This window comes from Syngnathoides biaculeatus, chromosome 4 (genome assembly GCF_019802595.1).
Source record: "Syngnathoides biaculeatus isolate LvHL_M chromosome 4, ASM1980259v1, whole genome shotgun sequence".
Lineage (NCBI taxonomy): Eukaryota > Metazoa > Chordata > Actinopteri > Syngnathiformes > Syngnathidae > Syngnathoides > Syngnathoides biaculeatus.
The window spans coordinates 12,147,500-12,173,842 of NC_084643.1; the positions used below are offsets into that span (position 1 = coordinate 12,147,500).

General features: G+C 49.5%; 3 protein-coding genes and 1 long non-coding RNA gene across 10 annotated transcripts; 2 read left to right on the top strand and 2 right to left on the bottom strand.

The window, feature by feature from the left end:
• Positions 1-1,172: 1,172 nt before the first annotated feature.
• On the top strand, positions 1,173-2,015 carry LOC133499586 (myosin light polypeptide 6-like). Its single transcript, XM_061817768.1, has one exon. It carries the CDS (start codon positions 1,413-1,415, stop codon positions 2,013-2,015), a length of 603 nt encoding a protein of 200 aa, XP_061673752.1. The 5' UTR covers positions 1,173-1,412.
• Positions 1,926-9,617, bottom strand: LOC133499585 (regulator of G-protein signaling 3-like). 6 transcript variants are annotated; one of them, XM_061817762.1, is made up of 18 exons: positions 9,466-9,615; positions 8,042-8,123; positions 7,729-7,834; positions 7,551-7,647; positions 7,186-7,455; positions 6,483-6,522; positions 6,136-6,371; positions 5,966-6,049; positions 5,650-5,761; positions 5,393-5,562; positions 5,051-5,285; positions 3,772-3,965; positions 3,531-3,574; positions 3,347-3,442; positions 2,999-3,060; positions 2,768-2,934; positions 2,472-2,703; positions 1,926-2,064 (listed from the first exon to the last, which is right to left on the bottom strand). In XM_061817762.1, exons 1-17 carry the CDS (start codon positions 9,517-9,519, stop codon positions 2,476-2,478), a joined length of 2,277 nt encoding a protein of 758 aa, XP_061673746.1. In that variant the 5' UTR covers positions 9,520-9,615; the 3' UTR covers positions 1,926-2,064; positions 2,472-2,475. The 6 variants fall into 6 exon arrangements, 5 of the variants coding, with proteins under 5 accessions (XP_061673746.1, XP_061673747.1, XP_061673748.1 ...); XM_061817763.1 differs by lacking the exon at positions 1,926-2,064 and adding an exon at positions 2,071-2,088; XM_061817764.1 differs by lacking the exon at positions 1,926-2,064 and having other exon boundaries at positions 2,474-2,703; positions 6,172-6,371.
• A 3,318-nt stretch (positions 9,618-12,935) lies between these two features.
• Positions 12,936-25,227, top strand: LOC133500030 (fibrinogen C domain-containing protein 1-like). The gene is made up of 8 exons (XM_061818588.1): positions 12,936-13,487; positions 13,682-13,760; positions 14,904-15,016; positions 16,509-16,866; positions 18,465-18,836; positions 19,042-19,138; positions 23,524-23,703; positions 24,968-25,227. Exons 2-8 carry the CDS (start codon positions 13,683-13,685, stop codon positions 25,225-25,227), a joined length of 1,458 nt encoding a protein of 485 aa, XP_061674572.1. The 5' UTR covers positions 12,936-13,487; position 13,682.
• Positions 17,185-26,298, bottom strand: LOC133500032 (uncharacterized). Of its 2 annotated transcripts, XR_009794826.1 has the most exons (6): positions 26,146-26,298; positions 25,111-25,313; positions 24,233-24,429; positions 23,991-24,147; positions 17,476-18,530; positions 17,185-17,406 (listed from the first exon to the last, which is right to left on the bottom strand). It is a non-coding gene; the product is annotated as an uncharacterized LOC133500032 (long non-coding RNA). The 2 variants fall into 2 exon arrangements; XR_009794827.1 differs by lacking the exon at positions 25,111-25,313.
• Positions 26,299-26,343: the final 45 nt, after the last annotated feature.

Below are 26,343 nucleotides of genomic sequence, written 5' to 3' on the forward strand. Positions count from 1 at the left end.
CATTAGAAAATAAAAACAAAAAACCTTTGCAAAGAAACTTTAACAGTGTCAAAGTAAATCTTTCTAACTTGCCTGTGGAATGTTTTCTCACAGCCACGAAACTGGCGATTAACGCAGTTGCTGCTCAGGTCGGCATTGTTGTTTTGGGAGTATCAAGATGCACGGATGGCGACTTTTGGTGGCCAATGTGCCAACCAGTCTTTTTTTTTTTTTTTTTTTTTTTTTAGAACAGTGAGGGCCACACAGCTACCACATTTGGGGGCCTCCCAAGGGTCGCGGGAGTATTGGAGCATACCCCAGTTATCTACGAACAGGAGGTGGCGTATACCCTGAACTGGTTGCCACCCAATCGCAGAGCACATTGGGGGAAAAAAACCCCAACCAATTTAGAGTTTTTGGGATGTGGGAGGAAACTGGAGTGCCCAGAGAAAACCCACAAAGGCATGGGGAAAACCAATGACGTAGAATAAAACCTGGACTGTGCATTTTGCATCCATCATTGGTTCCGCCACGGTCAACAGGCTCTGACTTCTGGTCAGGGCAAAAAGTATGGGGGTCAACTTTCACGTGAAATAGTACCCAAAGCAATGTTTTGCCCTGGCCGGGAGTTTTTATTCCACGTCATTGGGAAGAACATACAAACTCCACACTGGTGGTTCCAGGATTTGAACCGCAGTCCTCAGATAGTGGACTGGAGTGCAATGACTCATCCACTCACATTATCTCTTCTGGACCCATTCGCACACAAAAGGAGACCCCCCCCCCACCCCCCTCCCAGTTTCCATCCTCCTGCTCAAGTGATTCACGAAACTGTGAGGTGTAGAATCTGTGCGTGAGCGTTATGTTGTGTGTACGCATGACAACTAATGTGCATCTATGAAATTTACTTCTGCGTAACAAATGAAGACGTTAACGTAGGTTGACTGATTTGCGAGTAAACCGTTGCTGAAACAACACCTCGGCTGTACACACCGGTGCAGGCATTTTCCGCACCCCTACTGAAGTGATCGATAAAAACAATGTGTAAAATCCGATTTCATAATTTTGATTTGATGCACGTGAGAGACAATTATTAGTGGTGTTTATCAGGTTAGCTCTTTGCTCACCTGTTAAGTATTATAAAAACACATCACTTGACATTTAAACATGATGAATGTCATGAAAAAGATGTCAATGTACACACACCCCCAGCACCACAAGTGAAGCGAGTGAGAAAAACAGTGAAGCGCAGAACGTGATTTATTTAAAATTTGATGTGTGTCTGCTTATCAGCCTGAAGGTGATCGCAGTCAAACATTATCTCGCTGGAGTGTTTCTATTCCCGTCGTTGTCCATATTCGGTCATCCCAGTTCACCCGGCATTGCCTATAAGAGCAACACCCGTCCCCCCCGCCAGCTTGCCAATTGCCGACATGGCCCCCAAGAAAGTGGAAGCCAAGAAGCCAGCAGAGGCCAAGAAGCCAGCAGAGGCCAAGAAAGAGGAGAGTGCCACGACGCCACCCAAAGCTCCAGAAGCCGAAGCCAAAGTCTGCGAGGTAGACCTGAAGAGTGTGGTGGTGGAGTTCAGCGCAGAGCAGATGGACGAGTTCCGCGACGCCTTCACACTGTTTGACGAGACGCCGGCGGGCGAGATGAAGATCACGTACGCGCAGTGCGGCGATGTGATGCGAGCGCTGGGCCACAACCCCACCAACGACGACGTCCTGAAACTGCTGGGCCGGCCCAAAGCTGAGGAGATGCACGCCAAACTGCTGGACTTCGACACCTTCCTGCCGATGCTGCAGCACGTGGCCCGGGCCAAGGACCACGGACACTTCGAGGACTTCGTGGAGGGCCTCAGGGTGTTTGACAAGGAGGGGAACGGCACCGTCATGGGGGCCGAACTGCGCCATGTGCTGTCCACCCTGGGGGAGAAGATGACAGAGGACGAGGTGGACCGGCTTATGGCCGGACAGGAGGACCCCAACGGCCACGTCAATTACACCGACTTCGTCAAACACATCATGGCTGGATGAAGATGCCCATCAACTTCTTCTAGAGTCACACGTCGACGGTAAACTGCATCTACATGGGCGACGTGCAGGTCATCTATTGTCCAGTACATGTACGCATGAAAGTCATGTCAAAATGAAACATCAACTCTCAAATAAAGAAACATTCTTCCTGGTCTGTATCTTTTATTTGTCTTAGTGGCTTGCTCTGTGCTATTCTCATGCAAAATGTGCCACGCGCAGCAGCTCACCATGGGACGCTGCCTTCGGTCAATCGTTCAGAAACTCCTGGATAAGCCAGGAGACCTTTGATTAAGAAAAATATTTTTCAATCAACAGTTTCAGCCAATCAGAATTTCTCTGCTCATTCAGAAACCTTTGATTTGACGGAACCTCATGGATGGAAAAGCATGAAATACGATCAAGTGGAACTAACAACATACAACAACAAGATTGCGACAACATCGGTCAGTTCCTCACATTATCAGAATCTCTCTAGTCTCGACGCAGCGAAAACCGCTTGGCTCTGATAGGCAGGCCCAATGTTCTGATTGGCCAGCTGTGCGTAGAGGCGGGACCTGAGGAATCGCGGGTAGCTCTCAGCCTCCATTAGGCTGAAGATCTGATCTTGTGCCAGCTGGAAGGAGGCGGGGTCAACACCAAGACGCAGACTGCGATTGGTCGACTCTCGGAGGCTGGAGTCCACCTTGACCTTGGAGATTGGCGGTGTAGTGTCAGGGAAACGTGAGCAGGAGGCGCCCTCCAACGTCAGCTACCTGTCTCGCCGCGCTGCACGAGATGAACTCCTCGTAGATTTTGGCAGCTCTGTCTGCCATCTTGCTGAGGGGGCGTGTCTCCTTGAATTTCTCCACAGCCAACCAGAAGTCCAGATTTTCCTCGCTGTACTCCGATCGCAGGAAGTGGCGGAATACCGCAAGACCGTCTGACCAAAGAGAAGAAAGATGGAGCATTTTCCTTTGAATTGATTTCCAAAAATGAAGACTTACACTGATTGGCCAAGAGACTCTCAAGACTCTCGGCCCACATCAGCACCTCCCTTGCAGACGGCCTGGAAGAAGACCCATTTCAGAAAGGTAGAACCACCAACAACCTGTTCAAACCACATCGCAATTACAAAAGCTTCTCCAAACCATCCGTGAACCGCAAAGGACCTCCTCAATCTAGTCCAGAAGCTTCTCAAACCACACCGCGAAGCACTAGCCACTTGCTCAAAGTACATCCGAACGACTAGGAAGCAAGACGAGAGGGCAGAGAGGCGAAACGTGCGCAGGACTTACGGAGACGTCTGAAGTTTCTGGAAGTTTGCGTACTCAAAGTTTCAATGAGCAACAAACCTGGCGTTCCTCAGGGCTCTCTCCAAACTGTCACTTTGGACCGAACGCTTGCGACGGCACAGGAACAGAAGACGATTGCGCACGTCTGAAGTACTACTACAATGGCAACAGCAAGAACGTGACTTGTGTGTGTGTGTGTGTTGTGTGTGTGTGTGTGTTGGTGCGCGTGCGAGTGTATACGTACAAACTCTTGGATTTCTTCCTGAGGTCATTTCCAATTTCAAGATCCTAAAAAGCCAAACACATTCAGTAAATCATGTCAATGCTCACAACTCCTTCTACTCAGTACAATCTGTGTTTGTGTCCACAGTGTGTACTTTGGGAACTCGAGTTATCAGAATGAGAATCAGCTTTATTTATCGTTATTCAAAGTTTGTGGTTCTGTATCCATGGTGGTCTGTTCAAAGTTTGGGTCCACCTGATACCTCGGCTCCCTGGAGCAGCGTGAGCGTGTGTTTCAGGGTGACCCCCTCTGATGTCAGGTGTTTCTTGAGGCTCTGCACGGAGGGAGGTCGGCCACGCAGGCCAAGGCTCAGGCGGTGGACGGCGCTGTCCGAGAACCATCGTGCCCATTCCGCTTCCTCCCCGATGGAGCCCTCTGACACGCAACGTCTGAGGCCTGTAGGCATATGCAACGCATTTCTATCTCTGAAACCTTCGCATCATCAAGTCATCCCTAATAAACAAACAGCACAACAGTCACTCATAATTGACGTGAGATTTATTCAAAGAGCAACCAGTAATTGACCTGGCATCGATTTTAAAAAGCGGAATATTAATTGACAATACACGGATTACGAGTTGGTGGCACAGTAAGCACATCTGCCTCACAGTTCTGAGGTTGCAACTTCAAATCTGCTCTGGCCTGTGTGGAGATTGCGTGTTCTCCCTGCTCACCGTTAATCGATTCAAGCCTCTGTGCCGGTTCCTGTTTTTTGCTGTCCTGCTCTGTGCATCTGGCTTGTGTGTGTGTGCGGGTTGGGTGGACGTAACGCAATAGTTACTTGTGCTGATAACGAGTTCCTTTTACCGTGGAGTAACTCAATTCGTGATTCAGTTCCTTTTTGGGAGAAATAGCAACTAAGTATAACAAATTACTTTTTCAAAGTAACGTGCCCAGCACTGCTCGTCGCAACTTCTCGACCTCGCGCGCCAGCTTAGGCTACTTCCCTGCCAGAAAGGGGACATTCCAAGTCCCGAGACCCAGCTTCTCTAGCCAGGCATCGGGTCGCCAAGGTCTCGGCCTTCGACAACCGCCCAGCTCGCGCTGCGCCCGACCCTTATGTCCCCTCCCATAGGAAGGGGGACTCGTGTTACGTTTTCGGGCTGTGCCTGACCTAACCCCGGGCCTGCACCCATAAGGCCCGGCCACCGGGTGCTCGTCTTCAAGCCCCGCCTCCGGCGCCGGCCCCAGAGAACCGTGTCTGACCAAAGGAAACCTCGATCCACTTTAGTATTTCATCTTGGGAGTCTCACAGCCGCGCTTTGTCTGGTCCCTCACCTAGGACTTGTTTGTCATGGGCGACCCTAGCAGGGGCGTGAAGCTCCCAGCAACTTAGTTCCGAGGATCTTTGGGACACACAAACCCCTCCACCACGTTAAGGTGATGGCTTCCAGGAGGGGGACAGATGGATGGATGGAGTATTAAAAGTGATTCACTCAGTGACCCGAGCTTGAGGAAGTGCTGTCATGACTCAGGCTGACCTGCTGGTCTGGAGGCGGAGCCTAAATCCTCTTGGGGCCATCTTCTCTTGTCCTCCTCTTCCCCCTTCACTCTGTCCTTCCACACAGGCCTGAGAGTTGGGGAGGGACTTAGGCGCGGGGACGGGAGACTCGCGGTGGGGGAGGGACGGGGGGAGGCCGTTCGCTGGGGGATGGAGAGGGAGGGATGTGAGGGAGGAGAGGGGAAGAGCCCCAACTCTGAGGGAGAAGACGACACCTGGGTGGGGGATTACATGATGATTTATGCGCACGCACGCATAATACAAGACCATGTGTGTGTGTGTGTCTAGAAGTCGCCGAGTTTGCCACTGTTGGCAGGAGTACCTGCAGGGTGTGGATGGTTTCCACAGAAACCAGCTGTTGTTGGATGTTGTCATGGAGACAGATGCTGACGCGTAGCTTCTGGTCCATGCTGAAGGCTTCCAAACTGAACAGACAGTGCCAGTAATTCACGGAACTCTGCAGGAAGAAGATGTGACGTGGTGCAGAAACCACTGGAGCGCAACAAAACAAATAACGCTCATCATCATCATCATCATCATCATCATCACCGTCACCATATAAAGAACAAGTCACGTTACCTTCTTGGAGTCGCAGCGTGTTGATATAGAGCGGACTCTTGAGGACCTGATAGCGTCCAGCTTGGTCTTCTTGGGTCACAAGTAGAATGTCGTTGTAGATCAACACGGTCACCTTTCGGATGACATGAAGGACTTACTGCTCACACTCATACATGAGACTGTGGTCACTTGAACGAGTCAATGTTTCTGAAGTGTGTGTGAGACCATTCGGTAATGAGTGTGAAAAGGGTTAGTAGCGTGTTCATGTGATTTTTTTCGTTTTTTTTTTCCTTTTCCACAAAGGGTGCGAATTAAGAACTTGTTAGCGTGTGAACACCTTGCGAGGCAGCTGCTGGGCCTGGTGTAGAAGCATTTCTTCCGACATGAACAGGGTTCTATCGGGGCTGCACAGGTCCACGGGCTGTGAGATCACAACAGCCAGACAGAATCAAGAACAACAACAAGACAAGTTGAAACGTTGCTGACCTTCAGGCTATTGTTGCTGACCTCAACAAAAACGGGGAAGATGAGCGTTTTGGGCACCTTGTCGACGTGGCAGGAGGGCGGATGCGATTGGATTATGGTGCAGTTCTGGTAGTTGCGCAGTGTAGATGATGAGGCGAAGCAGGGTGTGGGAGGAACCAAGGTGAGAGGGCCCTGGGCGATCGGTTGCCGCGGCAACCCAACTGGGGTCTCACCGACGAGGTTGAGACCACTTCCGGGGTGAGTCTGGTACAGACGTCCTGGTAACAACGTCAATCATCAACTCGTTCATTGATCTACCAGGTTTGTGTGTACATTTTATACAGTCTGCACGCTCATCAGTGCATTGATGAAAGAGATGTTAGACATACCAATGGTCCTACTTCTGTCCTCAAAGACAGGATGGACGAGCTAAAGAGGGAGACATTTCAACAAAGCAATGTTGTCACTCTGTTCCAACAAGGCATTTCACAAAAATGACAAATGGGTTTTCACTTGTGGTGTATGGCGCTTTTCTCCATTCAATGTAGTTTGAACACTGGCACATCATTCTCCCACTGATGACGCAGCTTCAGTAATTTGCTCAACGTCACTTCAACATACTCACAAGGGCTCAGGATTGAACGCAGAAATTTGTTGCGGGGAGACCACCGTTCTACCACCTAACCCGTGTCGCCAACCGTAACATACGGCACCACATAACGCAACACACCAGCTGTCCTTTTTATACAGGGTCACGTCTTGGGGGCGGCTGCGCCGAGGTCTTCCCGGGCCGGCCTAGTCCTTCCTGCGTGTCCTGCGTTTCCCCGGTGAGCAAGGGAGGTGTCCACGGACATCCTTACCACATGCCCGAGCCACTTCATCTGGATCCTCTCAATGCGGAGAAGGAGCCCCTCGACTGTGAGCCCCTCCTGAATGACCGAGCTTCTCGCCCTCACTCTAAGGAAGAGGCCAGACGGACGCCCCGCAGAGGAAACTTACGGACGTGTGCATCCGCGATCTTGATCCAACGCAACAAAACATTCCAAAATAGCGCAGGATAGCTGAGCAGAGTAGCCCACCCCCTGGACTCACCTGCACTTGCGGTGCGATGGGAGACAGGATGATGTAATTGTCGCCATTTGAAGATGTCATACCGGCATCCTCCAGCCTGGAGGTGCAATGTGCTGCTTCTTCTTCTTCTTCTTCTTCTTCACCTCCTCCTCCTTGCGCTTCTTTTTCTTCTTTACTGTGATCCTTCCAGAGAGAGCCAAGAACCCCCAAGCTGGACAACACCAGGGACCCCTGATCACGTCTGTGGTGGCCATGTTTGCTATGGGCGGGCTGGCGCAGCAACTTGGCGGTCTGTGGGGAGTGCAGGTGAAAGCTCGCATCTCGTCTCAAACGTCAAATGTGATTGATCGGTACAAAGCACAACTGATAACTGATCATGTGAACACCTTGTTGGCTGCTGGTGGTCGGACCAAAGTCTCACAGCATGTCCTGATCTCAGGCGAGCCTCTCCACACCACCAGGACGATACAACCGGGACAACTCCTGAAGCACGTCCGCACGCACACACACATTAATTGCGCAGAGCGGACACAACACCGTTATAGCCTCGAAGTGCGGAATCACCTGACGGCGTGAGCCAGCTCTCCGCACTTCCAGATCTCCACGGGAAGTCCGTTGAGCTGCAAAACGGCATCGCCTGGACGGAGGCCCGACTGGTGAGCGGGACCGCCTACGGCCGGTGACGACCGGTGACGAGCCGCGACGGGGGGAGTGATAAAGGAAACAAGCAGAAGTGAAATCCCTTAAAAACTCCTTCAATCCATTTGGTAGCTTGTTTTTTTTTTTTTTTTTTTTTTTGTGACAATCTTTGAACAAAGCTACTTCCTGAGTCAGTGTCAAAGGTTGCGGTCTTGTCGTCAAAGGGAGGACGTCTCACCAGCCTCGACGGACTGAACCCGCACCGGACTGTCGCAGCAGATGGTGAATCCAAAGCCGTCTTTTCCCCGGATGATGCTAACCTAAGAAAGAGGCAGGGTAGGTCGTCGTCGTGGTCATCGTCATCGTCATTATCAGCATTGCAATTGTTGTCATCGTTGCAATCGACACCGTCATAATCATCATCGTCACCATCATCGGAATCGCCACGTGATCTCTTCGTCAACGCTAGAGCAGCGTTTGAGCCACACGTGCCAATTGTAAGAATTCACCGAGGGTGTTGCGGCGGATGCCGTGATAGCGTTCAGTCTTCTGACTGTAGACTCCCCCCAACAGAGTCCAATATTGTGATTACACGTGTTCTGTGGTCGACTGAGGAGGTTGGAACACTCAGCAGAATGTGAAATACCACCACGGGATGGAAGGCGTGACACCTTCTGGATCCTGCTCCTTCCCTCCCACCTTTGATTGGTGCCTGTTGGAATGCGCAAAGCCGGCCGGGTTAGGCCCTTCTGGAACTTGTCATGGAAAAGCGACATCCATTTTTTGGAGTTCGAGGGCATAATCGGACGCGACAATGCAGGCTTCCTAACTTGAGGAACGAACTACGCCAAGAAGACTCTTACGCTAGAAGGTGTCAACATTTTTACAGGCTTCCTGCCAGCAGAGTCTTTTTGAATATTTTCAAAAAACGACAAACGCCATACATATAACAGATGTTCAAAGTTCAAATGCGTGGTGTGTTTTTTTTGTTGTAACGTTTCCGAGACATCAGCGAGTGGATGTCTTCCGGAATGTTGTTTCTTCAGTTCCCCCACCTACGCAGACCGTGCGACCGACCGAGTGAAGGCGGGATCCTCAGAAAGTCGTCAGACTGACACACGGAATTAAAACACCTCAGGAAGCCCGACCGTGCGACCTTTCGCAGAGCGGATTCTTTGTGCTGTTTGCGTCGCGTTCCACAGAGACGACCTCGGATGACCTTTGAATTTGGTTGACTTTTCGCCAAATGTGAAATGTGGGAGTTGCGTCTTCTGCTGGGAGGCCTTCCCGAGCCAGCAAAGGGCCTCCTTGCGAACATTTGCCGAGGAAAGCGCGCAAAGCTTGACGGGAAGCACCGACAGAACCTTTCCAAGTAGCAGACAAAATTCACATGCGCATGCACAGTCACATTAGTTTTCCCATCTTAACCATCATAATAATTCATTATAAGATCGTGCAAATTCATGTATAAATACAGTAGAGTAAGTGACTGAAGAGCCACGCATGTATGGCAAAATCGTACACTTTTTATGTTTGCATTTTTTATAAATCCGTCTCTCTCACTCAAACACACACCCACACTCAGTAAGTGCATCCGTTTGAAATACTTGAGGGACATGAAACATTGAAGAAGTCCATAAAAGAAGGTCCGGCGGTACCAACCCGTGGTAGATTCTGTCCGATACACAAGTGACACAGGCGGTGGATGGTGCGCATGATGGCGAGCCGCAGCCGCACCGGCCGGTCCGCTCGTGTTCACCTACGTCTCGACGAATAGCTACAACCAATTCTGGAACTAGTAGCAGGACCCAGGTCCAACTCGGACACAAAGTGGGATGGCGTGCGGAAGTGTGTTTGTGCATTTGTGCGTGTGTGTGTGTGAACACGGTGAATAATGGCAGGAAAGGCAGTCACACACAAACACTGCATGCGTCCCTTCGATAAGACACACGCACGCCCACGCTTCCAGAGTTCTAGGAGCTGGACTTTTCCACAATAACACGTGAAGTTATCAGAAGTTATCAATTTGCGTTTTCAAGACCTGGAACCAGCATTGCCATCCTGCTCCTGACTGCACCCCCCCCCCCCCCCCCGCGCCTTTACAAGAACAGTCCCTGAACTAAGACTGCCGGAAACAAATACTTTGGTGTTGTTGCATACTTGGCCATTAAAGCTGATTCTGATTCTGATTGTCGCAAAGTTCTGGGGCTTCCGCCTTTCATCAATTTTATTCAATCTAACTGATCTCTACCTCAATCATGGCCTGTACGCACGCCTTTCGGAAGAATCAGATGCATTTTTTAATAAGTGAGGCCCCCAGTAGGTAAGTCATTAGTTACTGAGTTAGGACTCACCGTCAGATGAGTTCCGGCCACTCGGTTGATGCGGCGGCTGGCGTCTCGGCCGGCAGTTCCGGTAATCGCGGGCCCGGACGATGGGGCGGTTCTGCCCATTGAGTCGCGTAAGCGCTTCTGCTCCGGAAGAGCGGCGGCAGGGTCGGAGGCGCCATCGGTGCGGCGATCTGCGGCGATCAAATAAGAGTCATCGCAGTCGTCAAAGTCGGCGTGGTTGTTGCGCCAAGACCAGGTGGTGTGTTTCCAGAACATGGCCGCCGCCACTGCCGCCAAAGTTGCACGGATGAAAACGGAGGACGCAAAACTAATCGACTGTCGATCGAAACCCGAAGAGGTGACAGCACGCCGGGAACCAGGTCCGACCTTCACGCCTCCGACCTGCGACCTTCTTCTTCTTCTTGAGCCGCTCACCGCAGACCACTTACACACCTCGTCGCGATGGGATGCCAGCCAGCGGCGAGAGGGGAGGGGTTGAGGACGGAGGTGTTCTGAAGGTCACATGCTTTCTGAGCAGCTTGTGCTCCCCATGGCGACGGTGGTGACTCCGTGGAGCATTGAGCACTTAAAATCTATTTCCATCACTGCACTTTACATCACACCAAACACACGTCTGTGAGCGTGAGCGTGTGCGTGTGTAGTGGTACCTTGACTCATTGTACGACCACGTTTGTACAGCAATCACCGAAAAGAAAAGCAGCCTCAAATGTAAAAAAAAAAAAAAAAAAAAAAAAGTCAAACGTGAAAGAGATTTACTAATTTCAGAAAGTGTATTTTTAATCAAAGTGTAAGTATGGCAGTATTTGCGTGAGAATCACCCCTCACTGCGCAAGACTCCGCTTCTTCTTCTTCTTCTTCAATTGAGGTCTTGTGCCACTGAATTGAGGAGGTCTTCGAAGTATTCTCCCCGCCGACTCACGACATCCCGAGTTGAGGTCAACAGTGCCCCGACCCCACAACACACAGTGTTGACGGGGCACTGCTTCCCCCTCCTGAGACGCCAGACGGTGGACCAGAATTTCCTCGAAGCCGCCCTGAAGTCGTTCTCCGTGGCCTCACCGAACTCCTCCGCTTTGGGAGTGACTATGTAAATTATAAACCTCTCGTGGATGAGAGTTTGAGTGAGGGGATACGCGAGAAACTTGCATATTCATGATTTATTTGTCGGAAAAAGTGACACCCAGTGAAAAAGATCAGCGAAGGATGAAGAAAAATGGAAGGCCCAGAACCTTGTGTCCTCACTCTGCCTCAATGTCCTCGTGGACCAGCTCAGTACAGTCTTAAAGTTCTCTGGAACTATGCGAAGTAGCAATCTACCTCAAAAGCTCTACAATCATCCCGGTCCCCGTGAAGACTGCGATATCAGTCTCAACGGCTACAGCCCTGTCGCCCTGACATCTGTGGTCATGAAATCATTTGAATGGATCGTGGTGGACTTCCTCCAGAACCTCACAGGTCCCCCGCTGGAGCCCCCACAGTTTGCCTCCCGAGCAAATGAGTCTATGGATGACACGTGCACTTCATCCTGAAACAACTCGACAGCGTGTGCAAGGATCCTGTTTGTGGACCACAGCCGCAACCCCCGCCGTCCAGTTGTGCCGCTTCAACCATCGAGACCTTCAAGTTCCTTTGCGCTGGTTTCTCAGGACCTGATGTGTGAGACCGAGCGCAACTCCGTCCTCAAAAAGGCCCAGCAGCGGATGCAGCTCTTCCGGTTTCTGAGGAAGCGCGGCCTGTCACAGGAGATGTTGAGACGGTTTTACGCAGCAGTCACGTAATTGCTCCCGTGTTCATCCAACAGAGTCTGGTTCGGTGTTGCGACAGAAAAAAAAAAATAATAATAATAATTCAGTATCCCCCATCTACCCTCGCTGGTAGAACTAAGACAAGGGCATGCAAAATCCTCGTGGGCCTTCACATTCTGGTCGGTACCTCTTCGAGCTCCTTCCCTCAGGAATGCAAACCAAAAGTAGCCGACATCCCAACGGCTTCTTCCCGCTTGCCATTCATTGCTTCAACAGTTAACTTACAAGTCCATTGCAGCACAATCCTAATTGTGTCTCGAGATTGTAGTTCCATCGCTGTCGGGGTAATTCTACATTAATTTGTGCACTCGCAGCCGTAGTCTCACCGCTCTGCAGTACTCGCATATCTGTTGTCGACCAATACTCCCAACTCGTGCCGCAAAAGAATCTCTGGCATTTGGACAATTGACATTGTTCCAGATGATCACATTGCGAGCTCCCTTTAAATCTCTGCACCGCTTGGACAACGCTCACTCCACCAGTCTATTTTTCTATTACTCATTCCTTATTCGTCACGCTGGCGCACCCCATTGAAGCTGCGTGGAACAAGCCTATGACCGCCTGGTGGGATTGAGCGGGTATATTTTCCGTGTGCAAACATGTAGTGACGTGTAGGCTGAGAAAAGACGCCGGACGGGGCGGCGCTCCTGAGTTCAGGTCGGTTCAGTGCTGGCATTTGATTGGAAGTCGAAAGCTGAGCGGGGCACGCTGTCACGTACTCGGTGCATCCGTCCACATCGTCTGAGAGCTGAGACGGTGGATTGAATTCCACCATTTTTGGCATCATTCGTTGACAACAATATCATCCGCGCCGTGTGAAACGTTCAAGAAGGTCCGAGACTGTAAAAAGGGCGGAGGAGACAACGAGGCGGACCCGACTCGCTTCACCTCCGCCTGGGCTTTTATTGTGAAACTTCAGAGCACGCCATCAGGCCTCCCGGAGCGTGGTTGCCATTTAGCGTCTCCATGGCAACACAGCACACGCCCCCTTCTGCAAAGCCACTTTTCCCCCAGAGGCACCTCCAGTAAATTAGGAGGGTTTGAGCTCTTCACAAACTGGACTCATCTCTTTTGTTGACCCGAACCCCAACCCCATGATTACTCTTATTGATGTTCATGAGCATTATGACTGACACTCATGATGATGATAATTGCTACTACGATCCCTGATTTGGACTTTTGATTCATATGTCTGTGATTGTGATTGCTGACGATCATGATTGCTCTTCTTATTCTGCTTTTGATTGGGACTGCGATGTTGTGAAAAGGGTTGCCGTGTGTGTGTGTGTGTGTGTGTGCGTAACAGCGGGAGATGTAAACGTACAACCCCGTTGACACGTTGCTCTCGTTAATCTGCCTCTCTCAAATCAAATCTGCACAGATTGCCAGCTAATCTGAGCAGATTGACTCAAGAGCGGCAGATTCTCGCTCTGTGTCGGCGTCTGTCGCCAGGACAATGTGACCCTTTTTCAGCGGGCGACGGGTCAGATCGTTGAGCTCGGTCTGGGTCACAGGCTGGTACCGACAGGTAAGGAATTCTGTCAACGATTCACATTGCTTGTCAGGATGTTCACCGAGTTTGTCAAATTGGACCTCTAGGAATGTTTTGGCGGCTTGTTTCAAGACATTTCCACATTTTCTTTGGAATTTTCTTCACGCTCATGTTGACCCGTCCCCCGTGAGGTCACGACCTAATTTTTCCTCTCTTTCTCTGTGCTTCAGGATGATTTTGAACGACAGCTGGACCGTGATGAACAACAGCAGCTCGGAGCTGGACGCCAAACGCATAAACAAGCGCAAGGTGCGTACGTGCGTGCAAGCGGCGTAGCTGTTTTGGGCTTTCTTCACTTTGACTCAGAAACAACAAGTGCGAGTGCGACTTCCCAAAAGAAAGAAATTCTGAACTATCCCAGCATATCACAACAATCCCTGGAGATCAGGCACGAGGTCATGGCAAAGCCGTCAAGTGTCAGGTCTCCCCGACGCAGACGCAGAAGAAAAAGAAAAATGAAATAGTTGCAGTAAAGGTGTTTGTGAGCAGTTGCCAAGGCATCACAGAGTTAGTTAGTCTGTCGTCGGTTGGAACGGACCACGTCCGCGTACCTAACCTAAAACCAAAATGTTCCCTCTGGAAAGCAAAATATTTTCACTTCACATTCAATTTGGACCATCACAGAGAAGTGGCATTACCAATGCAAAAAAAAAAAAAAGAATGTTCAACGACATAAACTGACCAATAGACAAGCCACTCTCTCTGCTCTCCACTGAAAACACTCCCTGCTCAAATGCGCCGACTTGCAAAAACTGCTGCGACCTCATCTTGCAACTTTTGTAAGCTTGCACAAAACTATGTGCTTGAAAATACTCCACCACCCGACCCAAGAGAGCTGGCACGGACTCTGGCGCTCCCGTGACCCTGGCGAGGATAAAGCAATTTTGAAAATGGATGGATGGATTACAGCGTATTAGCACCGATATTCTCCGCTGCCTTGACTCACGTATGAATCGAAGCGAGGTCCGCCTCCTCGTCAGAAACGATGTGCGTCCAACTGTTGCCACTCCCTCGCTCTCTGTCTTCTGGCGGAGCTTCCCGCAAGGTTTAGGGGTGTGTCGACCTGTTCAGTGGTTGACCATTTTTCAAAAGCATACTCACGGGGTTACACACTGATGTTGTTATGGTTGGTCTCTGCTCTCATGGTCCCCAGTGGGCTTCTACCGGGTTGAGGTCTGGACTCTGTGCAAATCATACCAGTTGAACATGGGCTATCGCTTTGAACGATTTGTGAGTCAAGGCAGGTGATCTGAATATCTTTTGGGCAATCTAGTGTACGTTTGCCATTGCCAGCAATTTCCTTCAAAAGCATAGAGAGACTGAAACGGCCGACGGTTAGCTTTTGGCGGGCGCAGTTTAAACGTTTTTCCGCCCGCCGGTCTGTGTGCTCAGAAATGTTGCGGCTTCCTTTTGTGGGCGGTCCCGCTGGTTGTCGTGGTCGCGCTCGTCACAGCGACGCTCACCCTCATCTACGTGAAACGCTTCCCCCTGCCCTTCGTCGACAGGTACACGCCAACCCTCCGCACAAGTGAACAACGTGTCAACTTCATATCTTTGAGAGAGGTCAAGCAATTTGGCGCCCTAATCAGCGTATGCAAACAAAAGCGGAGCTGCCTCGTGTGGGAAATGTCCCCATCGACGCTTGTTGCACAGAAGGGTGAATACAACCCTTGCGTATTAAAGCACTGACATTTTTCTCAACCTGACCCGAAGCCAGAATTTCCAAATTCTCTGGTGACCCGTTGACCCGCACACTTCTTTTTATCATGCTAAAGACAAATGGCAGGAGCCGGACCCAAGAGCAGGCGGAGGCAGACGTAATATGACGAACAGTTGATTTCGCAAAGGTTATGGAGGTGCTTCTGGATGTGTGGCCAGGCAGGTAGCGTCGAAGCTCAGGAACACAAAGACTAATGCGGCTTACTTGTGGAGGGTGGGCCGTGGTACCGCTAGGAGAGGCTGCGATACTTTGGCGTTAATCTCCGGAAACAGGTGGGTGGCGATGCTGGCTGATTGGGAACGCGGGTCCTGGAAAAGAGGGGAGGGAAGAGTGACAGACAGAGAGAGAGAGAGGTAGAGTGTGAGAGAGAGAGAGAGAGAGAGAGAGACAGCAAAGAAGAGATGGAGAGACAGAGAGAAAGAGATTGAGAAACAGAGGTAGAGCAAGAGCGAGAGAAAGTGACCAAGAAAGAGCATGAAAAAGAAGGAAAGAGAAAAAGAGAAAGCGAGAGAGCACAACAGCGTACTGCGCAGCAGGCAGTATACGACAACTCCTTTGAAAAAATGGCATGCGAGTTGCAGAATTTCACTGCATTCCTCACGCCACGGCGGCCCCTCACGGGACAAGCCGAAAGGAAATAAGAAGACTCTGATTCAAAGTCCATCCATGATCCCAACTACATTTTAAAGTTCTTAGTTTACTCTGGTCTCGTCATTTTAACGGTATAGACAGGGCAAGACTTTCACAGACTCCTATATATTCATTCATCATTCCAAAATAAAACCATTTTTTTATGAATGCAAAATGGCTGCCGCGTCGCATCCCTCTGATTGATGTATCGCAAGAATAACGAGGCTCTCTACGGTGTCATCAACGGCTAGATAGCTTTAGTGACATTTGGAAAAGAGGGGGGAAAGGATTTCTGGGGATGTAGTTATGCGTTTTTGTGTTGGTTTTCACAGAAAAGACAAATCAGGCAAAGGAACCAAAAAAAAAATCGTCACGAAGCATGAAACCTTCTTTCAGATCCCTCACAAGACATTTTGACTTTGAGAGTTTGAAAAAATAGGACTTTGCGATCGAGATATATTTGACAAACAATCCGAACCTTTTGTTGGCAAAAAATTTCAAATCCGCACATCAGTCAAAAGTCAAATTTGTTTTGTCTTGATCAACTGAAATGAAGTGACGCAGTTGTTTCCCAGCAACCTCGGGCACGTACGAACAAGCGGATGTTCTCTCCACGGGTGGATGTTTTTCCGGGCTTCCGCTTACAGAGACCCAGTGTCGTCGTCTTCTCGCGTCACCTCCACCGACGGCAAAGTGTCGAGCGCCTCGATGACGGGGTCGCAGGCGGGCGACCCCGGGATCTCCGCTGAGCCCGTCTGCCCGGACCCCGGCCGCAACTTTGCTCGCTGGGAGGCGCTGAGGAACTCGCTCGTAAGAGCGCTCGGGGCGCGCCACGCCGAAGCCCGGCAAGAGGAGAGACGCACGCGCACGCTGGCCGACGAGGTCGAGGCGGCGGTGGGACACGCCCGCGACCTCTCACGCCAAGCGCAGGCTCTGCAAAGCGGCCAAGGAATTCTGGAACAGAGACTGGAACACCTCCAGAACCAGCAGAACCGCATCGCACAGGTTAGAAAGCGCATCATTGCTCATTGTGTGTGTGGTTTTTTTGGTTTTGTTTTCCGGTGCAATCGGCCCTCGCTGCATCACGCTTCAGCTGTATCGCTGATGCATACATTTCTTTTTTGCTTAAAATGTATGCTTTACCCTAGTAGAGTATGCTAGGCTGGGAGTGCATTGCTGTATATGTAGCGACTCGGAGCCCGGCCTTTTAAACCCTTTTTTTTTTTTTTATTAACAAAGGTGCAGAATAACTGTAAGCGAGCAATAATGAGGGGGGAAAAAGTAGACAAATTATTTTTTTATTTGCACAGAATGTAGGTAACGTAAAAAAAAAAAAATTAACGTGCAACTGGAGGTCGGGTTAATGGAACATGCAGAACAACAGTTTCAGATGTCTTCGGTGGGGGTGACTCGCCCCTTTTTCCACAAAGAAAGAATCGAATGGAGACTATTTCTGCCATCTTTTGAGCAACTCCCTGAAGTCAAGACGTCATTGAAATTTTGCAGTGCTCTGCAACATTCTGCTTTTGCTCGGTTGATGGAGTTCTACAAAATGGATGTCGTTTCATTCAGAGCAGATAGCTTTAATATCGGCACTTGAGACATCCTTCCTACCTTCAGCCTCATCAGACAACATCGCCTCCTTCAATGTCTTCTTTCGCTCCTCCGGAAGGTGCAGGAGTTCCTCAGTCGTGAGCTCGGCACGATGCTCCTCCGGCAGGTCCTCAACATCATCGGTGTCCATCTCTCAAACCGAGATTTTGGCCAATTGTCACGATTTCACAAACGATTTGACCCCGTGTCGCCACCAGCAGCTGCCGAAGGCCCCGCAACAGCTGAAAGACCTTCGAAGTTACGCTCAGCAAAACATTCGGGCCACAATTTCTTCCGTGCAGAGTTCGTGGTCCTTTGTGTCACCTGGCTCCAAGCTTTGTCGACGACGGTGATGTTGAAGTGAATTTTTTTTTTTTTTTTTCAAAAAGGGTCTTTGGAACAACAATTTTGTATCAAGCTTCTTCTTGAAATTGGCGGTGACTTGCTGGTCCGTGGGCTGAATCAAGGGTGTCGCGTTTGGAGGAAGAAACTTGACCTTGATTGATTCAAGTCGTCCTCCAAACCAGGAGGGTGGGCAGGCGCATTGTCCCGAAGCAGAAGGCAACATAAGGGCAAGTTTTTCTCCTCCAAGTAGGCCTTCACGGTTGGGGCAAACACCTCATGCAGGGGTTGTACGAAAACCAAGACCTTGGAAAACCCAGGTACCGCTGTAATGCGGGTACTGATCGATGAGGCTGTGCCCCAACAGCTGCGCAAGGCAGAAAATACTGTAGTAGGTTCGCTGATCAAGAATTTAAGCACTTAATTGCCTGAGGGAAAAAACGGTTTGAATGCCTGCAAGTTTAGATTTTTTTTTTTTTTTTCCCATTTAGCATTTTAGAATCAAGTGCCATTTTACGCTGTTTTTCTGTTTTGGGATGGAACAAGTGTAAAGAGTGAAAGGTTGGACTTGTGTGACAAGAGGTAATCAAGCATACCTATGGATTTCCTTTCATCAATTCCACATCTCGAATATGAAAAGACAAGAAACATTTGACCTTTGTGTGCAGGTACTGTCAGAAGAGCAAGCAGGGCTCCTCAAGCTCAGTTCCGTTTTGACTGATTCTCTGGGCAGCCTGCAGAGGGAGACAGAGAGTCTGAGCAGACTTTACAGAGATCAACACAAAGGTAGCTCGTACCAATGGTTGCTATTTTGGAAGGGCACCTTAAAAAAAATAAATAAAATGACAATGGCCAGCCAAATCACCATTTGTCGTCTTTCACACGTGCTCTCATTTCCTTCAGCTCTCACACCCAGAGACTGCAGCGAGGTCATGGCGGCGGGAAATTCTCGAGATGGGGTTTATTCCATCTTCCCCGTCCACGAGCCCGACGGCTTCATGGTTTTCTGCGACTTGAGCACGGCCGCGGGAGGCTGGACCGTACGTGCCCGAGCACACGCGAGCAGCCGGCCGAAAAACACAACTGTAACATTTTAGTCATGCGCCCGTTAAGGTCGACGCTTTGGTAAAGCTGGTTGGCCTCTCACCTCTGCACACGGTGGAGCTCGTCAGCTCATTACGTTAATTTGCTTAGCGGGCAAACAGCAGACCTCAAGCTGTCGGGTTAACACGTGTGTGCGTGCAGGTGATCCAGAGGAGACAGGACGGCTCTGTAAATTTCTTCCGCGGTTGGGACGCATATCGAGACGGCTTTGGAACCACGACAGGCGAGCACTGGCTAGGTCTGAAACACGCACGTACGACCATGCGCAACTGTGACACTGACTCTTGTGACAGGGCTCCAGACTGCTCCTACGGTGGCATTTGGCAGTACCTGACCTGTAAAGATTTCAATTCTTTAGTAGTATTATTCCTTTAATCCACTCATTTATTTTGTTCGGTCATTTTTGGGGATTAGCCAGTTATCCATGAACGTCAGAAGAAATGAAATGAGCGTTGAAAGAGAAGACGGGCCAAATTGCACCCGAGAGGTGGGTGGGTGGATTACGGGTGTCCGATGACCACTGTGATTGGCTGATGGGTGAAAAGAGGACAGCCTTGAGGTTTTCGCAAAAACCTAGTAGCGACTCTGAGAGGACAATTTGCACTCTTGGTCCGCATTCGAGCTGGTTCCCTTGTGAGGAGGCGGCAAATCCTGATGTGGAGTTCCAGGCATTTTGTGAGGACACGTTTGCGCCCAAAAAGCAGAAAAGTCTGCTTCGTGGATTTCATGGAGAGTGGCGAAACCTTCCATCCATTTTCTTAGCCACTTATCCTCACAAGGGTCGCAGGCAGTACTGGAGCCCATCCCAGCTGTCAACGGGCAGGAGGGAGGGTACACCCTGGACTGGTTGCCAGCCAATCGCAGGGCACATGGAGACAGACACTCACTCACAAACACACCGAGGGACAATTTAGAGTCTTCACTGAATGCTTGTTTTTGGGATGTGGGTGGAAACCAGAGTGCCTGGAGAAAACCCACCCGGGCACAAGGAGAACATGCAAACCCCACACCGACGGGGCCGGAATGGAACCCTGGACCCCAGAACTGTGAGGGCAACGCTTTATGGCTGCGCCACCGGGCCGGACTGGAAAAATCAATGAACCACAAATCCTCTTGTGACAAGAGTCTTGTCAATACCCAAACCATGCAGGGAAAAAAAAGGGTGAAACTTTTTGGACTGTTTCTTGCACTCGTTCTACTTCACAACAGTTTTTGGGATTGTTCAATGGGCAGTGGCAAAAGCGGAACTAACTGTTCACTCAACTTAGCACAATGCTCTTGCTCTCTAGAAAAAGGACACCGTTTACCCAGAGAGCTCACCGAACCATATCCCAATTTTCGTCATACCGGCTTCCACCAGCGAAGGCCCAAACGATGACAATAGTTCGACGGGCAAACCGCGCAGGCGGGCTCGGGCTCGGGCTCGGGACGCCCTCACAACCGACGAGCCGGGCGAGCTAACTAGCCGGAGCGGGGCTTGTCGGATTCTGTAATCCACCGGCGAAACACCCAAACCTCGCCGATGTGAGCCTTATGACAAGACAGCGTTGCAACAACAACTAAAAACTAAAAAGGACAAAAGAAAGCGGCGGCACTGGCAGACGGAGCAGTGGATATGTCACCAGACATCCACCAGCCTGGTGTTACGAACAAGACCAACCGTCAGGATCCCTCCCTTTTCCACTGAGGACTATCACGAACTGCTCCAGAGGGTGTCACGTGTGGATGTAAATGGACAGTCAGGGAATGAAACCACTCCACCGATCTCACCAAATGGTGCGTAGAAGTGTGACAACAGACAGCCACTAAGCTTGAAAAAAAAAAAAAAAAAAAAAAAAAGAGGGCTTTAGAAACAGTAACTGATCATCCAGAAGTTCTCCCTGGAATTTTCTGGGAGCAAAGCCCAAAAATAAGGGACATCTAAAAGGGAAGTCACAGACAGGTCATCAGCAGAATACCGATGAATCCGGCTGGCCCTGCGCTGTGGGCTGCCTCAACCCCGAGTGAGCGGCCACGGACAGTCACTACAGCGAAGAGCGAAAACCCCCCAAAAAACACCAGTCAATGCAAAACATTGACATCAGACCTTCAAATAGATTTGGGACATTTTTCCAAGACCCTGGTCAAGAATGCTCATAACAACCCACACGAGCAGTGAAAGCACTAAATCGTGTCCTGTTCAGCTGTTAGATCAAGCGGAACGGAGAATCTGCCTCCCCTCTGTCAAAGTGGAGTTTTTGACCTGACTCTATGATTTCTGAGTATTTGAAATGACTTGGTCATTCGAACAAAACAGAATTTCTAGAGGGTTGAGAGGGACAAAGACAAAGTGCTAACTGGAAGGAGAATGACAAAAGGAAATCATTCCTGATCTACAAATTAGAAATATGAAATATGGATGTTGCGTGAGACTGACAAGGACAGGAGAAAAAGCATGCAAGATAAGGATCGTGAACTATACAACTGACATGTGGTAGGACTGACTAAGTGAATTACAGAAGTCTACAGAACGAGAATATAAGCGGGGGGGATACTGAAGCAGTTCGTGTCCACTCGACTTAGTTGTTGCAATGAGTGAGTGGTCCCAAACCCAATGAAAGAATCCCTGCAAGTGAATTTACACCGTTGTGCATGCATAAATACTGACAGAAATGTCCTAAAACTACGGTGTCCGCAACACGGAGGCTGAAGACCCCACGCAATCAGAAGGGGGCCAAGGAGTTCACCCAAGAGCGATCCTGTGGACAGGACACGTCCCACACACCGGCCCCTCCGAGGAGCCCCATCAACCGGCCGAGTGTCACCCCCCTACTCCGCCACAGGCCCACACACCCCACCAGCCACATTTGCCCACCCCGGGATAACAGGAAACCCCCACAAAACCCCCAATGCGGCCAGTCCCAGCCCAGCTCCATGCCAGGAGAATGCCCCTCAATTGACCCCTCCGTACAGGGCACTTAACCACGCCTCCTGAAGTGACCGCACGCCACGTGCGCCGACGTCAGACAAACAATTAGCAAAAAGGGCGGCGCAGCAAGAAAGGAATAGAGCCAAACTGTCCGATTTACCCGCTGATTTCTCACTCGCATTCTTAGCTAACAGTGAAACAGCGTTGAAAAGCAGACAGCAGGGCTTCAAGTATTTCAGCGAGGGGTATTTCAATGGGATTTACATGCATATCGACGGAGAAACCATCGATATTAGCGCGAGATCTTTCCGGAGTCAGAGGAAGACCGAGAAGCCACATAATATAATATATTATAACCCAAAGACGAATTCGTCATTGACAGTTTCCTATTTTCGTGGTACATATCACACTTGTGTGCAGAATCTGTATAATGCGTATCTGTATAGCCGTTTGTGAACCGCCGTATGAAGGAAAAGAAGAAGGCGAGGCTCGATGTACGAGTCGTTTCTCTCGTTTTCTTTGTGTGACGTCACGCGCTCCCCTCAATAATTATTCTTGAATTAGTGCCGAACCTGCGCAAGCCCCGACCGAGTATGACAATCGCTACTTTAGTGTCCTCAAACATCCTTCCTTCGGTCTTGGTGTCTCGGTGCGCTTCGAAGGCTTTTAGGACTGCTAGTCCGGGTTAGCTTAGCTAATTAGCCGCGAACAAAGGGACACGTTTGTGCAGTCAGATCATCGCAAAATATCGCTCAACACAGATCAAGTGTGTCAATCGTTCACACGCAGCAGTGTTATGCAAGCGAAGAACTGCTAATTCATTTATATGAGACATGTATTGAAAATCAAATATAGGGCTTACCTTCGTGCAAACACATCTGTTCCGGTTGATGGATTCAGTTGATCATGAGGTCTTCCACAAAGTTTGAGCCATCGAAGGCATTTTTCGTACCGGGTCTTCGGTTTTGGAAAGGGTACGAATCGAACTCCAGCGACTAGCCTTTCAGGATACCTGTCGTCACTATTACGAAGTCCGTGACTACACCTCTTAACCATATCTATTGTTAAAGAAGCCAAATACGCGATAAAACGCCGACAGAAGCTATAGTGGACCATGCAGCGTTGTCTGAGAAAACTGCGGGTCCAAAAAGGGGGCGTGGTTTATGCAGATCTCTGGCCTCTGATTGGTCAGCGACGCGGATGACGCAAGTTCTTCGGAGGGGTCAATTGTTGGAAGAGGAGGGCGGATAGGGTCACCCGACAAAAGAATGATTAAGGTGGGAACCCAGTGAGCAGCAACGGGCCGTGAGAGGAGAGCCACCATGGCGACCGGCCATTTAGCACAGGGGTCCCAGAAACACACTGCACAAATACATTTGCTTTACTTTAGCTGTAGAAACCTTGCACGGTAAAATGTGACTTGAAAACATCTTCTGCACTCGATATATTTAGCAGTAATCCAAATAAAATGTGAATCTTACTTTGCTAGTGCGTGTAGCGCGTAAACCTCACTCCCCAAAACTTGAGGTTAGGGGCCACTGCGCGACAAGTTAGAAATGTTAGACTGGAGCCCCGTCTTGTGTCCTTTTGATGCATTTGTTTTTTTTCTTCTGAAGTCTGCATCTATTTACTAGACTTGACTTTGTTGGCAGGTTGACCACACAAGCGTGTTCATGTGTTCGTGTGTGTGTGTGTGTGTGCGTGCGCACATTCAGGCCTGCAGAGGATTTCCGCTCTAACTCGATCAGGCGGTTACGAGTTGCGAATCGACATGGCCGACTTTGAAAACGCGACAGCCTTTGCGCACTACGCAGAATTCTCCGTGGGCCGACACTCGGTCAACCCCGAAGAGGACGGATACCCGCTCACGGTGGACGGCTACTCGGGAACCGCAGGTATCGACTCCAAACGCCACAATTTTCACTCGGGACCAAGAGCGAAAAGCCCAATTGACCCCTCCGTACAGGGCACTTAACCACGCCTCCTGAAGTGACGTCACGCCACGTGCGCTCACGTAAGACAAACGGTAAAAATGGCAAATACAATACAATACATTCTGAACTGAGAGAGACGCCATGCTTCTGATTTTATTCAATCATTCACACGGAGCAATGTTATGCTAGCGAAGAACGTCTCATTCATTTATACGAGACGTGTATTGAAAATCAAATATAAGGCATACCTTGGTGCAAACATATGTGTTCCGGTTGATATTAGATGGATTTAGTTGATGATGCGGTCTTCCACAAAGTTTGATCCATCGAAGGCATTTTTCATACTGGGTCTTCGGTTTTGGAAAGGGTACGAATCGAACTCCACCAACTCGCCTTTCAGGATACCTGTCGGCACAATTACAAAGTCCGTGACTACACCTCTTAACCCTATTTTTTGTTAAATAACCCAAATAATAAACCTATACTGGACCATTCAATGTTGCCAGAGAAAATGGCGGGAGCAAAAACGGGCTTTGGTCTATGCAGATCTCTGGCCTCTGATTGGTCAGTGACGCGGATTGCGCAATATCCACGGAGAGGTCAATTGGCGCAAGGCATTTTTCATACTGGGTCTTCGGTTTTGGAAAGGGTACGAATCGAACTCCACCAACTCGCCTTTCAGGATACCTGTCGGCACAATTACAAAGTCCGTGACTACACCTCTTAACCCTATTTTTTGTTAAATAACCCAAATACTAAACCTATACTGGACCATTCAATGTTGCCAGAGAAAATGGCGGGAGCAAAAACGGGCTTTGGTCTATGCAGATCTCTGGCCTCTGATTGGTCAGTGACGCGGATTGCGCAATATCCACGGAGAGGTCAATTGGCGCAAGGCATTTTTCATACTGGGTCTTCGGTTTTGGAAAGGGTACGAATCGAACTCCACCAACTCGCCTTTCAAGATACCTGTCGGCACAATTACAAAGTCCGTGACTACACCTCTTAACCCTATTTTTTGTTAAATAACCCAAATACTAAACCTATACTGGACCATTCAATGTTGCCAGAGAAAATGGCGGGAGCAAAAACGGGCTTTGGTCTATGCAGATCTCTGGCCTCTGATTGGTCAGTGACGCAGATTGCGCAATATCCACGGAGAGGTCAATTGGCGCAGAGTCCTGGGGGATACGTCAAATTGAAGCAAAGTTTGTCTGCCCTCCAGGTGATTCACTCCTAAAGCATTCTGGAATGCAGTTCACCACGAAAGACCGCGACCAGGACCAGTCAGAGAACAACTGCGCCACGTACTACCAGGGCGCTTGGTGGTACCGCAACTGTCATACGTCCAACCTGAATGGCCAGTACCTGGGTGGAGGCCACGCGTCCTACGCAGACGGCGTGGAGTGGTCCAGTTGGACCGGCTGGCAATATTCTCTGAGATTCACCGAAATGAAGATCCGGCCCAAGCCCGAACCCAACTGACTGTCCATCCCGGGCAGGAAACATACGATGGCTCAGATGAACCGAACGTTGTAATATTGACTTCATCGCGTGGATTTTCTTTCAGCCTGAAAATAGGAGAAATGTCCGATACGCTCCCTTCATTTCCAACATGTTCAGTTTTTCAGTGAACTCATTTTTTGTTCAGTTAGCCACAAAGCATGTTATTTATTATATGCGCACGTGTTGAGGGATCCCCCTATGAACAACATAAAATAACAGTAATATGTTGACTGTCGGACTGATGGATTAATCATTAAAGGCTTTTTGATGAAAACTGTTTGCCTGATACTATTCCTAACGCACAACATTCTAGGATGCAATTTAGCTATTGATTAATGTTAACAGGAAGCACTGCAGCAGTGGCAAACGCTCACTGGCTGTCAGTTTTCCCGCCGGGGTCATTGGAAATGTCCGAGCGAGAGAATTTCGATAATAGTTTCCAATTTAGAGATGTTTCTCGGTGAAAATGTACTAACTTTTAATGTGTGCTCCCATTCCTAATTTAAAATAGCCGTGAAGGCAACAGACACTAACCCTAACAGCACCATCCTTCACAGAGAAAATACTTTGGGGGGGTGTTGTTGTCTTGTTATAGCACCACAGCAGAAATGTTATGTTCGATTAGTATCAAAGAAACCAAAGAAAAAGAGCGGGATTTTCAAATTTCGGACTGAATATGACAGGCTAAGAATCCCTCAGTCAAAAAAAAAAAAATTACGTGGGGGTCACCAGATAACCGACGTGATACGTGATGGCCATGTTGGGAGGGGCGAAGTTCCCATCAAAGGCAATGCATGGACATTGAAATGAATTTCTAACCTGTTTACATTTTGTCGAAGCCAAAGCGTGTGCTATCAATAAATAACATTTGAAAAGTACCCTACACAATATTTTTACCTGGGAAAGTTTACCCCTACTTCCCTTGTTTTTGATTGCGTTGTAGGTAACTACATGAAGCACACTTGGCATCCTTTTAGTGTTAATGCCGTCCACGTCCACGTCCACGTTCACGTTCACATGGAACGCGCCGACGACTCGATCCCCGTCGTCATAGAAACGCACATCAGAAAGCCTCGCAGTGGACTGACCTACTTG

What these genes read in the sequence shown, in the direction of transcription:
- LOC133499586 (XM_061817768.1), top strand. Translation starts at nt 1,413, where the DNA reads ATGGCCCCCAAGAAAGTGGAAGCCAAGAAGCCAGCAGAGGCCAAGAAG.
- LOC133499585 (XM_061817762.1), bottom strand. Translation starts at nt 9,519, where the DNA reads ATGCGCACCATCCACCGCCTGTGTCACTTGTGTATCGGACAGAATCTA. An exon ending in CCATCGCACCGCAAGTGCAG is followed by an intron (nt 6,523 to 7,185) that starts GTGAGTCCAGGG and finishes CTCCCTCTTTAG; the next exon opens with CTCGTCCATCCTGTCTTTGA. An exon ending in AGGAAGAAATCCAAGAGTTT is followed by an intron (nt 3,443 to 3,530) that starts GTACGTATACAC and finishes TTGCCATTGTAG; the next exon opens with TAGTACTTCAGACGTGCGCA.
- LOC133500030 (XM_061818588.1), top strand. Translation starts at nt 13,683, where the DNA reads ATGATTTTGAACGACAGCTGGACCGTGATGAACAACAGCAGCTCGGAG. An exon ending in CCCCTGCCCTTCGTCGACAG is followed by an intron (nt 15,017 to 16,508) that starts GTACACGCCAAC and finishes TTCCGCTTACAG; the next exon opens with AGACCCAGTGTCGTCGTCTT. An exon ending in AGCAGAACCGCATCGCACAG is followed by an intron (nt 16,867 to 18,464) that starts GTTAGAAAGCGC and finishes CTTTGTGTGCAG; the next exon opens with GTACTGTCAGAAGAGCAAGC.